Source organism: Schistocerca gregaria, chromosome 6 (assembly GCF_023897955.1).
Source record: "Schistocerca gregaria isolate iqSchGreg1 chromosome 6, iqSchGreg1.2, whole genome shotgun sequence".
Taxonomy (NCBI): Eukaryota; Metazoa; Arthropoda; class Insecta; order Orthoptera; family Acrididae; genus Schistocerca; species Schistocerca gregaria.
In genome coordinates, this window is record NC_064925.1 from 54,165,284 (window position 1) to 54,184,927 (window position 19,644).

At 45.0% G+C, this 19,644-nt stretch overlaps 1 protein-coding gene across 1 annotated transcript in view; it reads right to left on the reverse strand.

Annotated features, from left to right (window-relative positions):
- LOC126278721 (microtubule-associated tumor suppressor candidate 2 homolog) overlaps nt 1–19,644 on the reverse strand; it is a 538,837-nt gene that overhangs the window by 136,242 nt on the left and 382,951 nt on the right. The window contains exon 8 of the mRNA XM_049978996.1: nt 16,034–16,135. Coding sequence (XP_049834953.1) covers nt 16,034–16,135 — 102 coding nt within the window. The remainder of the gene's footprint in view (nt 1–16,033; nt 16,136–19,644) is intronic.

Genomic DNA, 19,644 nt, shown 5'->3' on the forward strand with positions numbered 1-19,644 from the left:
GTTCCAGGCGATACAGTCTGGAACCGGGCCCCTGCTAGGGTCGCAGGTTCGAATCCTGCCTCGGGCATGGATGTGTGTGATGTCTTTAGGTTAGTTAGGTTTAATTAGTTCTAAGTTCTAGACGACTGATGACCTCAGAAGTTAAGTCGCATAGTGCTCAGAGCCATTTGAACTATTAGAACTAAATCGTGAAATATATAAGAAAGGTTCGCTTTCCAATTCTGGTGTATATCGTACTGACTATAATGCAGGGCAGATGTGTAATAGCAGATACGTTGTTCCAACGGGACGATACTTTCATAACACATTTGAAGAAAATAAAGGCGTCGCTAATTCCACGTCACCTTTGACCGCGCATCTTGAGATGCAACAAGGTAACGATAATCTATTAGTTTTGCACATTGTAGGTAAGGGTCCGTACTTAATCCACTTGAAGGGATAGAAACTTTAATAAGTCTCCCCTTTCATCCCAGTGAAACTTAACGAACATACTAATTCATACAACAGTAACATTTTAGCTAATTACGGCATATTTCAAGTCACCGAGTAAGTTAGGTCTTTTCAATGTTTTGTGCGTGTTTGCAACATTTCCTCTTACAAATATAATTTTAACTGGTATCATTTTGTTTCTATAAAACTGGTTAATGTGGCGGTTTCTGTTTTATATCTACACGTACAGGTTCTCTTCCTCTCTGATGTTGAGAGTATTTATACTTCCACCTACCACAGTTGCGTGTAAACACTGTGTGTGCGTCACGTGTGGTGCGTGCTCCCACTAGCCTCTCGCGTCAGCTGTTTACAGTTTTCCTGTTAGTATGGCCAGACGAGCGAGACGGTGGTTGCTGGCGGGATTCTTCGTAAGCGTCTCTCACGCTGTGCTTTCCTTCTCCACTTTGTAAGATTTCTTAGGCGTTCCGTAATTCAGCGGATAGTCGTTTCCTAATGACTTTTTTCGTTTTTTAACTTCTTGGGTTCCTATTTTATAAAGTGGTACACTGAACTTTTATTCAGACTATAGAGGGCGGAAGACAATCTTAGTTCTTTCACGTTTTAAGTGAGTAATGCCAAGTCCTGTTTGCCGTCATGAGTGCTTATCCATAGTTGTAACATATTGTTTCCATCATTAAGATGTATGCCATAAAATGAAATTATTTCATTCAGAAGCCTGTCATAAACAGTAACATTTGATTCTTGTGTTTTTCTTCATTTTGTAAAAATGGACATGTACACTTGCGGCTGCTCTACGAAAATAAAAACTTTTTTTAATGAGGCTTTTAGCTTTTGAGTGTTTTCAGCTACATCGCAAGTTTAACAATGTTCTCAACCTCCCACTATCAAATCGAACGACACTTCATGCCTATCTTGCAATAATAATCTTTCATTCTCGTCCTCAAATGTAATACGAATCAACACACCGCGAGAGAGAGAGAGAGAGAGAGAGAGAGAGAGAGAGAGAGAGAGAAAAATACACGCACTTATTTCCATAAGCGCACTCTGTATAGGGAAATTCACACGAACCTGACCATAACGTGTGCACCATTTTCTCAGTAGGTCACGTTCCAGCCTGACATCCCAGACGCACTATGATCATCCATCTTCGATATCTTACATTAATCACCTCTCTAGTATATTGGAAGATTAATATCCGCTGTGTATCTGTATCACCTAAAAGCAGCATGAAAACTGCACACAGTAAATTCTGATTTTTTTCCCCCCATGTTTCAGAAAAAGTAGCTCCGCTTTCGAAGTAACTCCCGTACAATGTATTATTGTAACACGTGCCATCTTCCTTTCCAGATACTTTGTACTTAACTGACACAATCGTAAGTGACATCTGTAGATAAAGCTACCTGCACAACATGAGCTGAGAAGCCCGCATCTCGTGGTGGTGCGGTAGCGTTCTCGCTTTCCGCGCCCGGGTTCCCGGGTTCGATTCCCGGCGGGGTCAGGGATTTTCTCTGGTTCGTGATGGCTGGGTGTTGTGTGTTGTCCTTAGGTTAGTTAGGTTCTAGGGGACTGATGACCATAGATGTTAAGTCCCATAGTGCTCAGAGCCATTTGAACCATTTTTTGAGCTGAGAATTTCGCTTGCCGTGCTCGGGCGGCAGCATGAAATTTTAGTATTCCCCCACAGGAGCCGCCAAACAAGGGCCGACAAATGCAGGACAACAGGAGCGAGTGTCACGAGAGTAGCTCGCATTAGCAACGCTGTTACGTATCTCTCGCACATCCATTACGCGCACACGTATGAATAACGCTTCCTATCCGGTCGGTAATCGCGGGAGGCTACGGAAGAGAACAGAACAGGTTTCACCGGCTATCAGGGAAATGTTGGCCTGCGGAAACCACTTTCCTTTCGACGCGGTGAAAGAGAAAATAATCGCCCCCAAATGAGTACCCACTGGCGCCAGCCGGCGGTTAATGTTCGGTATCTTACTCTATCCGCCTAGGGCGCTGTGCCGCGGTCAGCGGCATGACAAGCCCAATTTGGGAAGATCTTATAATTTCAAGCGTTTACAAATTTCTTTTTCCCTCTCTGAGGCTTTCTCCAAATATGATGGATTACTGAAGTTAGCAACCGAATCACTCAACCAGAAAGAAGACTTAAGACGCGTTAATTTTCTCGAGTGTACGTAAGCAGTCTGCTGCAAATCAGTCACTGTAAGAAGACGGGCGATTACTGTGTACCGTCTCGCAGACGAAGCGGTCATTAGAGAAGCACCAGAAGCTCGGATTGAAGAAGGAAACCAGTTGGGTCTTTTCCGAAATGGTTTAGGGAATCGTGGAAAACCGGAACGTCTATATCTAGACTGGGATTTCAACTGTCGTCTTTCTACATAAAGTCCTTTGTGTTACCACTGTGTCACTCCGCTCTGTCGCTGTTTATCTCTGAAAACACACACACACACACATCCGCGCGCTTATGACGCGTAGTACGGTTGAAAAAAAACACGTTGAATGGCTTGAGTCGCCCCTGTGAGTGTGTGACGGACTATCCCGCAAAGCACGCCTGTCAGCACCTTAGCGACCGTGCAGGCGTCATGCGACAGCTACACGAGTCTGAAATTTGGGTGCCGAAAACGTGAACAGTTGGAACGGGAACCTTGCCGCTTACATTAATTATTATTTCGGCGAACAATACCGCAACTGGCTGCTACTAATCTTCGCCCAACAAGTTTATCTCCTCTCCAGAACACGCAAATATTAGTTAAGCTGCTAAGTTGTTCGATCGCTCATTGCGCACTTTAACAGATTTCTGGCTGATCTGCGTCCGCAGATCGTAATAGTATGGGGTGTGCAGGTCACTTTTACACAAACATTGTTTCTTCTTCCCCAACTACTGTCTTTGATTATTGGGTCACCAATATTGCGCCAATTATTTCACTAGCTCTCGCTGCTTATTATAGAATCAACAATAACTGGATACAGCCGAGCGAGGTGGCGCAGTGGTTAGCACACTGGACTCGCATTCGGGAGGACGACGGTTCAATCCCGTCTCCGGCCATCCTGATTTAGGTTTTCCGTGATTTCCCTAAATCGCTTCAGGCAAACGCCGGGATGGTTCCTTTGAAAGGGCACGGCCGATTTCCTTCCCCATCCTTCCCTCACCCGAGCTTCCGCTCCGTCTCTAATGACCTCGTTGTCGACGGGACGTTAAACACTAATCTCCTCCTCCTCCTCCTGGATACAGCCTTTAGAAATTTTCACTGCCACCTCCCGAATCTATACTAAATAGAACAGTAATGATGGCAAAAATAAAACGATTATCGAGGACACTGTAGCTTTTCTAAAAAAAGAGCAACTTACTAAATGACTGTGCGAGCCTTTTTCTTGGACAAGGAAGAGAATACTTGAGGTATCGCATATATATTCCCACGAAATCGCATTTTAGTTGGAGGATCGTGTGGCATTTTAAGCATTCCGGCTACCACCATATCCTGCAAACTCAGTGAATGCAACAAATAAAGGGTATATCACGCCAAGGTTAGTCGAGTTGTTGTTAGTGGTAAAACAGGTAATATTCTTGACGTGATGCACCGTATGTACTGTATTCATTTCGATTCTAATGGTTAAGATGGCAAAAACGTGAAAAATTTTGAAAATGCTTGAATAATTTTACGAACCAGACTCTTGAGATAATTATCGGTTGTCTGAAACACACATGATGTCGACCTGTGCCGAAAAAATTGCAACTTACAAAGAAAACCTACGCGATTTTCGACCGGTGTTAGGTCGGTACCTTAAAGTGTACTACAATAAACAGATTCTAAATTTAACTGGAGGTTCACAAAGATTAGTGTAGACATCGCATTCTTGTAAGAAATGGGACTGATCCTCGAACAATCATTAACGCTTGCTACTGAGTGCATCACGGAATCTAGAATTGTCTATGTCTGTAAACCGTGATTCTGTCAGCTGCATCGATAGATCGTTGCCGTATCGATGTTCGTTTTCTCTGGATGAAACATCGGTGTCCTGGAATGTTTCCTCATCGCTACTTTCAGGTCTAATTCGTTTAACAATCCAATATTCAACAAAAGGTTGTTGACATTTTTTCTGATACTCTCTCTCGTATGGTTATATTGCAAATAATTGTTACTGGACTAAGCTCAGAGTGATGTAGGACAGGAACTATCCAATTTTTCAGCAATGAACTTCAGGGTTTAACGTCCCGCTATCGACGAGATGAGAGAGAGAGAGAGAGAGAGAGAGAGAGAGAGAGAGAGAGAGAGAGAGAGAGAGTCTGATAGCTGAAAAAAAACACGTTCCTACATTTACTTCAAGCACTTTAGGGAAGCCACGGAAGAAACACATACGGATTTTAAGTGAGTCCAGTGTGCTAAACACAACGCCATTTGGCTCTTCTTTGTTGAGTTCTTGCTGAAAAGTACAGTCCAAAGTGCACACGTGCTTAGGATGCCTTTAGAATTTCTTTCTCTGTCATCTCTTCTTATCACTGCTGCATTGTTTACAACTACAACGACAAATTATTTTCTTTGAGGAAAACAAGGATGGGAGTTTCATTTCTTCGAACCGTGCGGTGTGGAGCGTTGTCAACTACAGCAATGTCTGTATGGAATATTTGGAGGTACGTCTTCAATCGCTTTACGTCACCTGTACCAGTAATCTCGTCAGGTTCCAGTAATCTACTTTTTGCAATGTCTTTCCAAACACTACAAGCGTCCCCAGGACGAGTAAACAATTCGTGGCCACGTAATCTGGTGCCGACGCCACAGCGTGGACTAGATTACCGCCTAACAGCGAGATGGGCTGGTATTTGTCGCTAGCACTTAGCTATTACTGTTCTAGTGTTGCGCATGCGCACAGAGGACTTCCTTCTCCGGCCCTGCAATAGCGGACACCTCGTGGCTCGACCACAGTGTTTATTCAAAGAAAAAATACAGCTGACACTCCGAAGTTCACGCCAACCCACTAACATACAGACATATACACCAACTTACCGTCGACTTATTTTACACAGCCTATAATTAAGCAGCAACACTGTAAACCCTGCTGATTCGACTGCACAGCACTGACATGCAAATTCCACCGCGAAAAGATCCGCCAAAGGATTGGCGCCAGGATCGTCATATTTAAGGAACAAATGAATAGTAAATGGGAAGCCAGACAAACTGCATTAAGGACAACTGCCCAAGGACTTTGCTTTTCTACAGCGGAATATGCACGCACAAAACGGTGCATATCCGAACATACAAAGAAAGTCCATACTAATCTAAATGACACATGCAGGCTAACAACAGGAAGCATGAAACCAAAACACTCTGAAAGCTATATATAAAGCAGCCGAGTTTTCAGATTCTGAGTGCAGAAGAATTGCACATGATTGTACAAAATAATATTTTCGATCAGCGTCACTCCATGCGCGGCGACTGACGCGGACTTAGTAGATTTAAATCCCCCCCCCCAACAGATTCTTCGCCTTACAGGAGATGTTCAGCGACAATGCATGAAGTTGGAAGATTTAGAGAACACTGAATCGCATTAGAATAAAAGCGCGACTGTAGGCAAGTACAGGACGTAGAACATCTACCATGTCCCAACTGCTCCACGAGATTTACCTTTGACGACCTATGGCTTGAGAGGAAAGGAGGACTGGATTGGCCCGTTATTAAAAGATTCAAGATAAATTTTCCGGAGACAGTAAAGAAAGCCTGCTGCAGAAACAAGTAACTGATTTAGCGAACAACGTACAACTGTGTCCCCTCTGCACGCCGAAGTAGTTTGTGAGCATTACCTGCTTTCAGCTCCTTAAGCGTTCGAAGGAGCCGGCCTTGATCCAAGTACGGCAAAGATAGGAGACAATGGCGACATCGAGACACAGTTAAACGAGCGCAAAAATATACCGAACTACGTTTTAAACAGTCGTTATTCTAGTAGTTGTGATCCTGATGAATTACTGTACCAACTTCATTTAAAAATAGTCGCTATCGATGTAGCTTCTTTGACAATAATTGTCAGTAGCCTTTTATGTTAACAACTTCACACTCAAATCCCCGACTTTCGTGGCTACAATAATTATCTACTGCTATTTGACACTGATGCCTGTCCTAGAGGTACAAGTCGTAAGGTTCTGTCTTGTCTTCTAATACGGCCGTCGAATGGAATAAATACGGGACTTTGCAAAATTTGTGAGAGTTCTGTACTTCAGAATAAAACAATAACGACAGCGCTGAATGTGAACGATAATTTCAACAGTGCTGTTATCACTGTTATCGACCTACCTAACTGTCCTACGGGAACACTGTCGGCTGCTGTCGTACAGCGCTTACTAACACCGTGTCTCAGCGTTGAACTCCTGGCTTCATTTGAGACAGATTCTTTGCATAGATGTGGTTGGTGACGTACCTGCTCAAGTGCCACAACGGCGACATGATTCAACAGTTAATAAACACCTTTTATACTGTTACTTTTTCCTAAGGGATAAGTTACCGCATAATTCTGAAATTAATAATAAAAAGGGAGTTCGTCACAAAGAATGCAGGGGTTTTATTCCTGTGACTCGGGTTAGTAAGATACTAATTTAAGCGGGTTATGGGAGTCTAGTGTAAGAAAAATATCTACCATAAAAATTATGAAAATAAAAATTAAGCCTGACATCATCAAATGTATCAAGCGACAGTATTAAACCTGAGGAACACGATTCGAGAATCCTTTTTCTGTACAAGTTTCAATTACAGAATTAATGTTTTATGTGCAAAAATGCATGTGTCAAACGACATAATCTAACTTCCTGCTTCGACAGGCTACAATTAGGTGAAGCAGCTTACTTAAAAAAAAAAATCTGTGGTTCACTTACTATGTGTAACGATACTAAGGCTACAACTGTTTTAAGTTCCGCTTTTCTTTCTTGCCAAATGCCAAACCAAATGTTACTGCGTGCAAAGTATGTACGAGAGTCCAAGAGCTTTTTGTGAAATGCACTTGATCGTATGCTCAGTACCGATATTTGAATATGGAAAGTGGTGGATTGATGAGAACTGTGTCACATGATTCAGATGATCGGGTATGTAAACGACGTAGAAATGTTAGCACCAATGAATACGGACACACAGGGTCCGAAATATAGCATTCAATTTCAAACAAGTGCTCGAGTGCGGAATACTAAATACGCGTATGTTTTCAGACTACAGTCCTATTTAGGATTCTGTCAACTGACATGTGCGGTCGTTGCAGCTAGCGCCGACAAAGCCCCATGAATTTAGCGCTCCAGCGATAATGGGTAAGACGATTCCAGAACGATTTCAATATCTGTAAATTCATGCCAGAGGCCTTCGTTGCCGTTATCTGGGAGCATACTGATCAAACCGCTACTTTGTCTGCCTGGGGACAGGGTGTTTGCGTCGTCCTCATCATTTCATCGTCATCATTCGTGACAGCGACTGATTGGACTGTGTAAAACGTGGACTGCGTAAACATTGGGACTTTGTACGGACGCTAACGACCGCGCAGTTGAGCGCCCCACAAACCGATCATAATCATCGTGAAACCGCTACCACTTGTGAGAGTAGCCTCAGTTAACAACGAGTGCACTGAGGAGACACTTTCCATTTCTTTTCCGGCCATGGTGTTCCTTTTTCCGTGGTATCGTAAATCACTAATAGCGAATGCCTTTACGCTTCCTAAAGTAAGCAGTTTCCCTCTTCCTCTGCCCCATACTTGTGAAACTGACCCAGAGCTTTTGTTCAATTTCTTCGTTGTCGATGCGATCATCAACACTACAACATGTCATTCATCTGACATTACTCAAGACCAGACCCGTGCGGTTATTCCTGCAATCCTTGGTGTGTCATACCCTGCTCTGAAAGTCCACAAGACTACTACTCGTAGGCGGCTGTTGTGACGTACGGTTAAGAACCTTCAAGTTGTTCTTTTTTGCCGCATCCCAGGTTAGGAAGTTAACCGGCGAGGATGGTTGGACTGTAGGCAGTCGGTGCACACACTGCCGCCGAGGGCGGAAGCGGTGCGGGCGCCCGCGTTCCACATAAGGCGGCGGCATTCCCGCGCGGCTGCGACCGCGGCCTCGGATCTGGCACGCACTGCGTCCTGCTCCGCACGCAACACGCCGCCACGCGCATACGGCCGCTGCCACTGCCCACTCCGCGTGGCCCCTTACTTTCTACCTGCGTAGCCTCAACCTCTAGCCTGCACCTCACCCTACAGCAGCCAGAGTGCGTAAATACCATCCCACGCGTCGTCTGCTGTTAACGCCGCAACCCAAACGGCTGCGTCTGGAACGGTGCCGTGGACTGCTGATGAACGGCGTCGCACTGTGTTCAGCGGTGAATCGCGGTTCTGCACTACCCCGGATGAACGCCGCCGGCGATTATGGCGGCGAGCTCGGCAGAGGTCCCATTCTTCCAACATTTTGAGGAAGCACACCACTATTACTCCTGGCGCTATGGTATGGGGAGCCACTGGTGTCACTTCGGATCACGGGGGTAGTGATCGGGGTAGCTCTGACGGCACAAAGGCATGTCACGACCATCTTGGGTCCTGACGTGTTATCTCTCACGAAACAGTATCGTGGTGCCATTTTACAACAGGACAACGGTTCTCCGCACACGGCACGTGTGTCTATGAACTGTCTGGGTGATGTTAAGGTAATCCCTTGGGCAGCAAGAACTTTAGATCTGTCCCCGATATAAGATGGATGGGATGTCCCCAACATGAGATGGATGGGACAAACTCTGACGTCAATTCAGTTCCAGATGCATTACCCACGAAATCAAGGCCCAGTTGCGACAGCTTGCCTCAGAGGAGGAATGTATATAACGGCTTTATGATACCCTTACCAACCGGATCACTGCATCCATTCTCGCCACAAAAGGGAGGGGGGGGGGGGGGGGGGGGAGGAGGAAGCTGCAACATCATACCAATAAATTGGTGCTTCACTTTTGTCAGGCAGTGGACGTTGAGTACTTCCTAGCACATTAACGTCAGTCGACGTTTGAATCAGAACATCGTCACAGTGAGAGCTACGGTAGTCATCAAGTTCTGGGAATAGTGTCGGAAAAACAAAGTTACGTAATCGTATTTGTTTGTTGTCTGGTCGTTGCACGCCTGCTGCCCTAATAAGCACTGAAATATTCCCGCCACATAAGCGTAGCACGCCGCTAGGGTAGTCGAAGCAGAAAGCCGCTGCCCATCTGCACCTTATGAGCAGGTCGCAGCGTTTCCCCTCGTCTCACCCCATCGGCATGATACGGTGCTGTGGCGAGCCGATTTCAATGTGGACAGGAACTGCATACATATACGTGTGCTAACAAAACGGAAATTACATATATTTATCTTCTGGAGGTGATAACTGAAAATCTTACAGTGAATAAAATTCGCGTCTTCCAGAATGTGCATTATTAAAAGTTACACACGGCTGTGTCTCTACCGACGAAGAAATATAAATCGCCCGTTTTCAAAAATCTGACTGTGAAACGTATAGATACATGTCATAAGATAGGTTACCAGCCTCCAGTTACGAGGTCCGTGATGGGAAAGTATTGCACCTACCACGCAACATATAGAATGACATTTTTGGACGTTTGTCGCATCATAGTTTCATTAACTACTTTTTCTGAGTAATATTCAACTGCAAGCGTCGCAGAAATACTTATTCTTTGGCCAATGTGCAGAAAGTAGGCCACATTAGGAAATCTTCCAATGGCATTCATTAGTGCCACCCTACTATCCAATTATGCTGCATAATAACTTGGAAAAATGATCATGTAAATACACAGTAACAGCCAATTCCACATTATACTGTCAACTTGTTACCATGAACGTATTCGGTTGTGTTACAAGTCGCTTGTGACAAATCTAAATTGATGCTGCTGAGCAGTGTATATATTACCTGCCTGGACGCAGCTAATGCCACAGCAAGTTCCACGATGATGACTAGTTCCCGACCGTTAACAGAAAAAGAATAAGTTTGTGTGCAGCTTAAAGGAGTCGTATTTTAATGACCACATGTACCACGTGACTGCATATATACATTGATCATCCGACAATTACAATGTGGACTTTGACGTTATCAAGTGATATGAGCACTGAAACACAGCATCCGTAAACATGGGTAAAACAAATCCAATGAGCTTATGCCAGCTATGTCTGCTGTAGCTCTTCAGGTGCATTTTCTCTATCGTTTTATCCAATATTTGCCATTTCGTTCTCGCACTGTGAGGCTGCAGTAAGCTCAGACAAATTCTGCTCATTACTTCTCTCATGCGGTGCCTCGACGGAAAGCGTTTCCCGCTACAAACTATCCTTTCCTGAATCGGAGTTTTACGTTATATTCGACAGAGCCGTTTCGAATTAGTCGAGTACGATATTCGGTTTATTGATGTGTGTTAACAGGGACGCTGAAACACGAAGAATAACCTCGTCTTCCTGCAGCAGCTGAGCAGCTTTGATGCTTGGTGGGTTATTACTCATGTCTTACTGCTACTGTCAATACGCATCGATAAAACAAGTATATCACTACAGTAATTTGGAACCGCTCTGTGGGATGAGCACGTAAAATTCAGAATGAAATATATTTTCTTTGGAACGTGAAACAAACCTACGCTTTCCATCGACGCTGGGAGTCGCATGAAAGACGTGACGTGCAGTATCTGTTCGGGCTGGCTCCAATTACACTTTGCGAAAGCATCAGAGAAAATGCGCCTGACGACTCTTAGAAGGGGGCAGCCTGTGTATGGCTTTTATCGAGGCTCGTTACGGCACTATCGGTCAATAATTGATTGAACTGAATCACGTTGACAAATGTAAGCATTCGATGCGTAACGCGTTTTCGTTCAGTTTTCTGGAGGACAACGTAAGTCCAATATAAATACATTAAAGGCGTGTGTGCCAATCAAAAATGACATACTTGAACTGATACATGGGCTGTCCAAAACAAAATTTAATGTGGTGGTATTTACATACGTTTTTGAATGGAGTCCGCCTTTAGCAAAACACAATTTTGTTTTTTTTATCCCAAACATGTTTCAGGGCAGTTGCAGTATCATCAGTGGGCTTTTATTTTATGGCTTTTTACCATATGGTGTGGTTTTCCTGAGGTGGTATATTTTTATAGTGCCCATTTCCTTTCACAGTTTCTCACATTTTCTTTTTTCGATCTTGACGGTGAAGTTCTGTATATTGAACTGCCACTGATTTACTGTTTACCAGCTGTGCTATTTGTCAAATTCCTGAAGATGTAGGGTTAATTTGAGAATTAAGAAGAAACAGTGCATCAGAGGTGAATTTTAATACCTGCAACTAATGGCTCACGAGTGAATACTTTCAAGAATGATCGTTATCAAAGGAGAAGGCGGCAGTAGCTGTCGGAAGACGTAGCAGCTCCAGAGGAGAGAGGGAGCGGTGTGTCCTGGAAAGGCGCCGCAGTAGTAGGGCAGACCGAGCGTCCCGCGGCGTCGCCCGTGGGAAGGCGGTGTCCGCCCACGCCGGGAATGGAGGCCAGAGGCTCCGGGCTATGGCTGGGGCACCGTTACGGCCGCTGCGTCTGCCGACCGCGCTCGCTGGCTGGCTGGCTGGCTGGCTGCCGGCACCTGACTGCACACCTCTCCTCTGCAGCCGAGCGGCCGCGCCTGCACCACACACAGTACACACGCCGCTTCTGACAGGGCCCCGGTCCGGCTACCAGCGTTACACGGACGCCGTTACCGTACTCCATCCGAATACGGACGCAGCGATGAGTAAGCACGCGCTGCACTTTTGACAGGTGACGAAAGATAGACTACGAGTTTGCCACCCTTTCGACTACCACCTCACTAGAGGCGAACCACGCGGTCTCTTTAGGGGCGAGGACAGAGAAAGAAGCCTCCCGTGTCGTCCTCAAACGAACCTTCGCGTCTTCTTGTCTTACAGATAGGAGGGCTTTTTTTCCGACCTCCGACGGGTCACGCAATGGAAACCACAGCGAGAATAAGAAATGTTTTATTCGCCACATTTAGCTACACCTTGCAGCTACTTCCCTACACCGAAATATTCATCGTAGCGTGGCACCAACCGTCCAATGCCGTCATAGAAGACAGCCGCCTGCGACTTCTGCAAATTTCCTACGCTGGTCTGCGTTGCCTGTGTCAAAATCCTGTCCTCGTGGCCAGCGGCTGATGTGAACAGAGAGATGAAAATCAGAGGGAGCCCAGTCTGGGCTGTACGGTGGGGCATCGAACACTTCGCATGGGGAAAGCCGCAAGAGTATCGTCGTTCCACCTGCAGCATGTGGTCGAGGATTGTCATAAAGACGGAAGTGTGTGACAGTTACGATACGTGGACTGCATGAATCAGGAGGCGGCTCTCAGCAGGACTTCACTCTTGGTGGGAGCACTATTGTTGTAGGTATCTTTACGTGTTCACTGTGCGCTCGGAACTGAAAAGTGCGACGTGGGGCGATAGACGAGCGTGCGAGAGACTCTCTCCAACACATCCGCGCCGAGTTTCACTGCATTTTCACTGGAGTTTTAATTCGGCGACCGATCGGAGATTTTCCCAAATAGGCCTCGTATTTGGGAAACCTAAACTGGACGACTGGCCGGACATATAAACGGCAGTTCCCGCCGACGGGGGTGGGTAATCCACAGTGCGGTCCTTCGAATTGCTTAATACTTGTACGATTTCAACGTCTGCGCTCAGACCACTTTCCTAAAGTACTATCACGCATTTATCAGTAACACTCGAGAAAAAAATATCGACTGCAAAAATTATCCAGCGAGGATAAATTGTTCAAATGGCTCTGAGCACTATGGGTCTTAACTACTTAAACCTAACTAACCTAAGGACATCACACACATCCATGCCCGAAGCAGGATTCGAACCTACGACCGTAGCGGTCGCGCCGTTCCAGACTGTAGCGCCTAGAAGCGCTTGGCCACTCCGGCAGACCGAGGATAAATATGAAACATTCCTAGCATTTTAATAGAGCCGCTTGTGTCTAACTGCCGTGTCGCTAATTCCATTCTTGCTAGTAGCAACTTTTAAATAGTAACATTTTCATTAGTGACTACTGAATGCATCTAGTTTTGTTTACTACCCGACTTATGGCTTTGCTGGTCTGATGATGGATGAAATAGGCCACACTGCTTAACTGTTCGTATAAAATACGAGCTACACTGAAATCTTCAGTCTACTTAGACGTCAAGGTCGAGTGACAGGTTTGTCTCCCCGTCGTATTAGTGTGACTTCGTACTTACAGACATGGTAGCAACGCTGACGTGCCGTTTCCCGACGTTATGACAAACAATATCCATAACTATGCGTTTTTTGTGTGTGCGTATGTGGTACGTCGGTGCCTTGAAACAGCGTATTTTCATGTTCGCTTTTTGTAATATAAAAATCGCAACTTACGGCACTCCATCTTTGCAAGTTGTGTCCCTATACGTCATCTCCTCGGTTCAAGCTATGAAGCTGTCTAAGCAATGCCGCACAGTACTGGTAAACATTTCATAGCACATTCGCGACATCCGGGACAATTTAATGCCTTGTTCGAGCACGGGAACGTGTCGCAACGGGAAATCCCCCGCTGTGATGCCGAAGGCCCTCCCCGATCTTCGTCAGCATCAGCTGTCACGTTCCGTATGATCATAGCTTTGACGTCTGCTTACAACCCCGATAGCGAAAGCAGCCAAGCCAACAGCTCGAAGCATGCGATGCAGACAGCTCTGAGTCAGTCGTTAAAACATAGTTGTAGAGATGTAGTCGTCAATCCAGCTTCGTGCGCACACACACACACACACACACGAAAAACCTTATGAAACATCGAAACATACTGTACCTATGTGGACTGCAATTAATACCTAACTCTTTCGGTGTTGGTGTAACTCGACAGTTTTCGCTGAAGCATTACGTTGTAGGTGCAGTAAATTTCCTATCTGGAGTGTGTATTGACGGGGAACTCGGCCAGCTCTAGGTCGACAGGCGGGCAGGTCGATCGTCCGAGTCGTCTCTCACGGCAACGAGACAAACAAACCAACCGAGGCGAACCGAAGGTGACCCCAATGTGGACACACTGCTCGTAGGCACCCCGTGTCTGCGAGCAAGCCGTCAACCCCACGTCACCGAGGACGCTACCGAGTCGAAACTGAAGCAACAGTAGTGGATTATCCTCCGTCGCCTCTTGTCATTATTCCAAAAAATAATTACTTGTTAATGTCGATACCGGCTACGTTTGACTATACAGTTCCTTTATGTACTTGTCTTTTAGAGGATTTGGACTTGGACCTGGGCTGTCGTTAGGAAATAATTGCGTCAACAATGGAAAGGAAGTTCTAATTTATCAAAACATATTGATTATGACCCTTCGCACATTGTAAATATTGTTTTATGCCACGAACGTTACTAATATTCCCGAATGTATGTTCCACAATGTATCTTGCGCCACTCAACTCTTCAAGTCAGACGTTCAGACCATGAAAAGAACTGATACTGCCGTATATCTGTTTCCATTGGCAAGGAAGACTAAAAGGATGTGTGCGACTATTAATGCCTCGCAGTCGTAGAGCGGGCTACGGAGTTTCAACAAGTTGGTTTTCGCTACGGGTCGCTGCATGACAGCACACGTCGCAGTGTTAGTAACAACGTTCCACATTCAAGTTAACGTCTAATGGAGGCGATCTGACGGTGCTGAGGCAAGTAACAAACTTTCGTTCAAGTGAAAAAGATGAAAGTCACATGCAAACTATATGACAGCGATGATACATGTTCGCATTTACTCTGGAATGGCGTCACACGAAGAAAAGTCACAGCAACAAAACAAGGTTCATAGCAATGAAACTAAAGAACGGGCACAAACAACATCCTAACTGATGGATGTCGTTACATGGAAAGTAGTGTTCTATATATCCAGATACACTATTTCAGAAGCGAACACAAAGCCGAAAATTGATTCCAATATTAGAGAAGTAAGAGAATGTGTGTATTGTTCGCCCATTACGCTACACTTATATGTAATTATTTTAAGGAGGCTATATGTTACAGATTTTAAATATTTTTTGAAAAATCACGATTAGGCACAGTAGCTGTGTCTCACTCTATTAAAAGCACAACTTATCCGACGACATACTTTCAGCCATAACGAAAAGACAACTGCAGGGCTCATGTCCTGGCTATCGTCGGTCTGACGAAACTGGCAGCTTCAACGAAAGAACATATAAACACTGTATCAAGTCATGATCCTTCAAAAGCGGCCCTAACATGACATGTTAGCGAGTCGTGAGAATTCCTCCACTTCTTTCGCCGACTCCAGTACGGCGAGCAGTATCATATTTCACATATTTCCTCTCATTTTCATCACAACATGCTAAAGCGCAATGAACTGCTACTGTTTCACTTTGACGTTCAGATGACTCTGAACTCTTAACCATCTTGTAGAATCATTTTTCAAATCCACCTCCACACCATGGCACGGCAAGTGTTCTTGTGTTGCACGTCGTTATTCTGCAGAACAATAGCACGAACTACCAAGCAAACAGACGAAGTATATTACAGCAGCGTCGGCAGAGCTGGTGGCGGTACTCACCCCTGAGAGGCTGCGGTTTGGCGGGGGTGGCGACCGGCGCCGAGCGTCGGGACGCCGGCTTGCGCGCCACGGGCGTCTTCATGTCCGGCACCCCGTTCTTCTCTGCACAAACAAACAAGGCGGGCGTCAGATGGCTGTTCTGAACGCTCTCACTGCGTCAAAACGCGAAGTGTGAGGCGTGCGGGAAGAAAGAGAGACAGTGCACGTAGGATGGGTCGACTATCTGCGGAAAAGTACACTGAGACTGTGTGTGGTGAAGGAGAAGAGGGGAAAGGGAAGTGTTAGTGTGTGACATGGAGTTGGAATGATTAGGATACCAAGAGCTTAATTGCAGAGGATTGAAAAAAAAAATGATTTGGAGCAAGATATTACAAGGGAATGAGATTGGTCTCTCACACACACACATTATATATATATATATATACGCGATTTGGAGCAAGATATTACAAGGGAATGAGATTGGTCTCTCATATATATATATATATATATATATATATATATATATATATATATATATATATATATATATATATATATACACATCCATCCAAACATACACAGTCACTATATATATTGCGAACTCTCTTCTGACAATTTTTTCGCTTACATTATTTAAGAGAAATACAGGGCTCGTATTAAACATATTATCGCACAGATAAAATAACAACACGAATGTACGTGGGATTTCGATTCTTTAAACAATCGCGGGTGTCCTGGTAGAACAATAGTGCGACCCATTATTTAGTACCGCTCCTATGTTCGATTCCCATCAGGTCGGATTGAAGGTAGAGATGGAAGCAATTCAGAGTCGTACAGCTAGATCTTTTCAATCAACACGGGAGTATTGCGGAGTCTAAATTGTCTCAGTAGTGTTTCATGCAAAAAGAAAGAAGAGAAACGGCTTTTCCGTCTGACTACAGTACAATTCTATTGCTGACATCGCAGATTTCGCATAGGGACCTGGAAGGAACGATTAGATAAGCTGGAGGATCGTACTTGCTTGCAGTGGTACGAAGTACTCTCCGTCATTCACCATATGCTGGCTTGCGCAGTGTGTACGTCGATTTAGATCGACATACTGTGCAAACACAAAGTAAATTATTTTATAATCATTGACTGTACGGCTCGACCTTAACTGGCAACATCGAACAGTTGTTTTGTCACTGTCGTGTTGCATTATTAAATTTCGCACAGAGGTACTTAACGAATGGCATGCTTGAAGTGTGTCGTGATTTTTGGTAATATATTTTTATCTGCAGCAACAAAATGTTTTTAAAACTGTAGCTTTTACGCATTCCGTAAGTATTGCATTCTGCAAGCTCTTTAAGATGATTCTCGTGGTGGAAGTCAAGTTCGCAGCAACCTTGTTGAGTGATCTTGTGGGCTTCCTTTATGTGGGTACAGAACAAACAGCTGACCGGGTTGCCTGCCCGCCGTCGCGCGCCGGACTCGGTTCGGTGCGCGCCTAGCGGGCGGCTACCTTGAGGCAGTCAGAGCTCTGGGAGCCAGTGATGTGTTCCGCCAGCTGCCTGCTGCTGCTGCAGCACCTGTTGGCGGCAGCTGCCCACACGGCACAGCCAGCACCTGGCGGGCAGCAATTATCATACCTGCCCCAACAACAGCTGCGCCTTTGGGCCCGCCACCAATGGAAGAAACAGCTTGCTCATCGTGTGACACTGAAGTAATGTAGTGGTCGTTTCACACATGCTGTTCATGTACATACACAGCAATGTTGGAAGTGGTCGCCGCGAGGTATGTCAGAAATGCAAGACGCTCTGTCGACGTCTGGTTTTAACGATCAAGGTCCGAACTGCGGGAGATATTTGTAGCCCTGAATTTAAACTCTTGTCCTAACCTAGCCACAACCTCGTGATGTGAAATGTAACCGAGAAAACGGCGGTCAACAATCTGCGGCAGAACCGAAATCAATCTTCTTGTTCACAGCGATCAGAAAGCTAATCTCTACGAGCAAACTCAAAAAGAAGGGTAAAATAAATAATTTAAAAAATCAGTTTCAGCGCTAGAAGCAAACTGTAACTCTCGCTGTCACGGGTTACCTGAAACTATCCTCCCACTAGTAGCCGCGTTTCCAAGCGATCAGCAATTCTGGTTGGCGTTTGGTTGCAGCTTAAAGGCAACACAGGCGGATTTCAAGCGAAAAAAGAATGGCAGGAAGAAAAATGAGAGCAAATAAAATCAATAAGATGATGAAATTGACGCGGCAAAGAACTAGAAATAAAAAATTACATTTAAACTAATTACCTGAATAAAGGTAATAATCAAAGTCTTCTGATTAGATTTAGAAATATTTTCGCTGGCTTCAGGTTTGTTGACTTTTACACTTCGCCTCAACACTACCTTAAAGAATTCTGTTAATGACTGTGGTGTATCAGTCGCAACGCTGAAATTAAGAGCCTTCAAAAATTAGGCTTCGTGCAGTGTCGTGTAAAGCTTCTCTAATGTTAGGCGATCTTCAAAATGGCTCTCGCAGATTTAATATTTCAGGCCATCGCTCCCCTAGCCTTAGAACTACTTAAATCTAACTAACCTAAGTATGTCACACACATCCATGCCAGAGGCAGGATTCGAACCTGCGACCGTAGCAGCAGCGCGGTTCCGGACTGAAGCGCCTAGAACCAGCTAGGCCATCTTCTCTGCGATATGTGATGCTGAATAGAGTCTTCTGCTGAAGAATCCCGTAGCGTTTGGTTAATGTAGTGTATGGGAACGTATGTATGTCCTTAGCATCGCGCGCTTGCCTTTGTGTATTTGTTTATTTGTTTGTGTTTCGAAATACGAGTGTCAGAAGCAGATCCATGAATCGGGACCGAAAAACACAAAGAATGAATAGCGGACAAGGAATTGGAACCGAACTTCTTGTGGACTATAGTTAAATTTTACAAGTACAAGTTTAGAGTATCTTACCTATACCATATACAAGTAGGTGGAAGTAGTGATCAGTATACAGTACTAAGTCACACTAGTATACAGCAACTTTTTCCTATCGCAGTGTTGAACATACTGCTCTCCTACTGAGGAAGAATAGCAGCGAATACCCCGCGTGACCCCATCTTTACAAATAAAGCAATAAGTTCAACCCGTGTCTACATCGCCTTAAATACTCCGCAAGTGACTGTAGGCGGGGGATACATCGTTCCAATGTTCTCGATTTTCTTTCCGATTTAACTCGCGTACTGAGCGAGGGAAAAATGACTGCCCGTATGCCTGTAGTATTTTTCATCTTTCTGTCGTGGCCCCTATGTGAGAAGTATGTTGGCGGTAGCATAATGGTCACACAAGTCATCTTCGGGTACACGTATCTGTATTTACACGAGGTTTCGCGAGGATTGTGTTACCTTTCTTCCACTGTTTCGCGTTCAAGCTCGACGAGGATTTATGTTACACTGCCATCCGGGTTATACCGGCATACTAGCTCGGGTCTCAATTCTTTCGAGGTCTGGTGTCGTGCCTACTTGATAAGCAGTCAAAAATGCAGAAATATCCTAGAATTGGCACCATTGGCATCTTATACGAAATTTTGTTTACAGATGTAGCTAATTTTCTCAGAACCCTTCTAGAAAATCGAAGATACATTCATCCGCCTCCCCAGA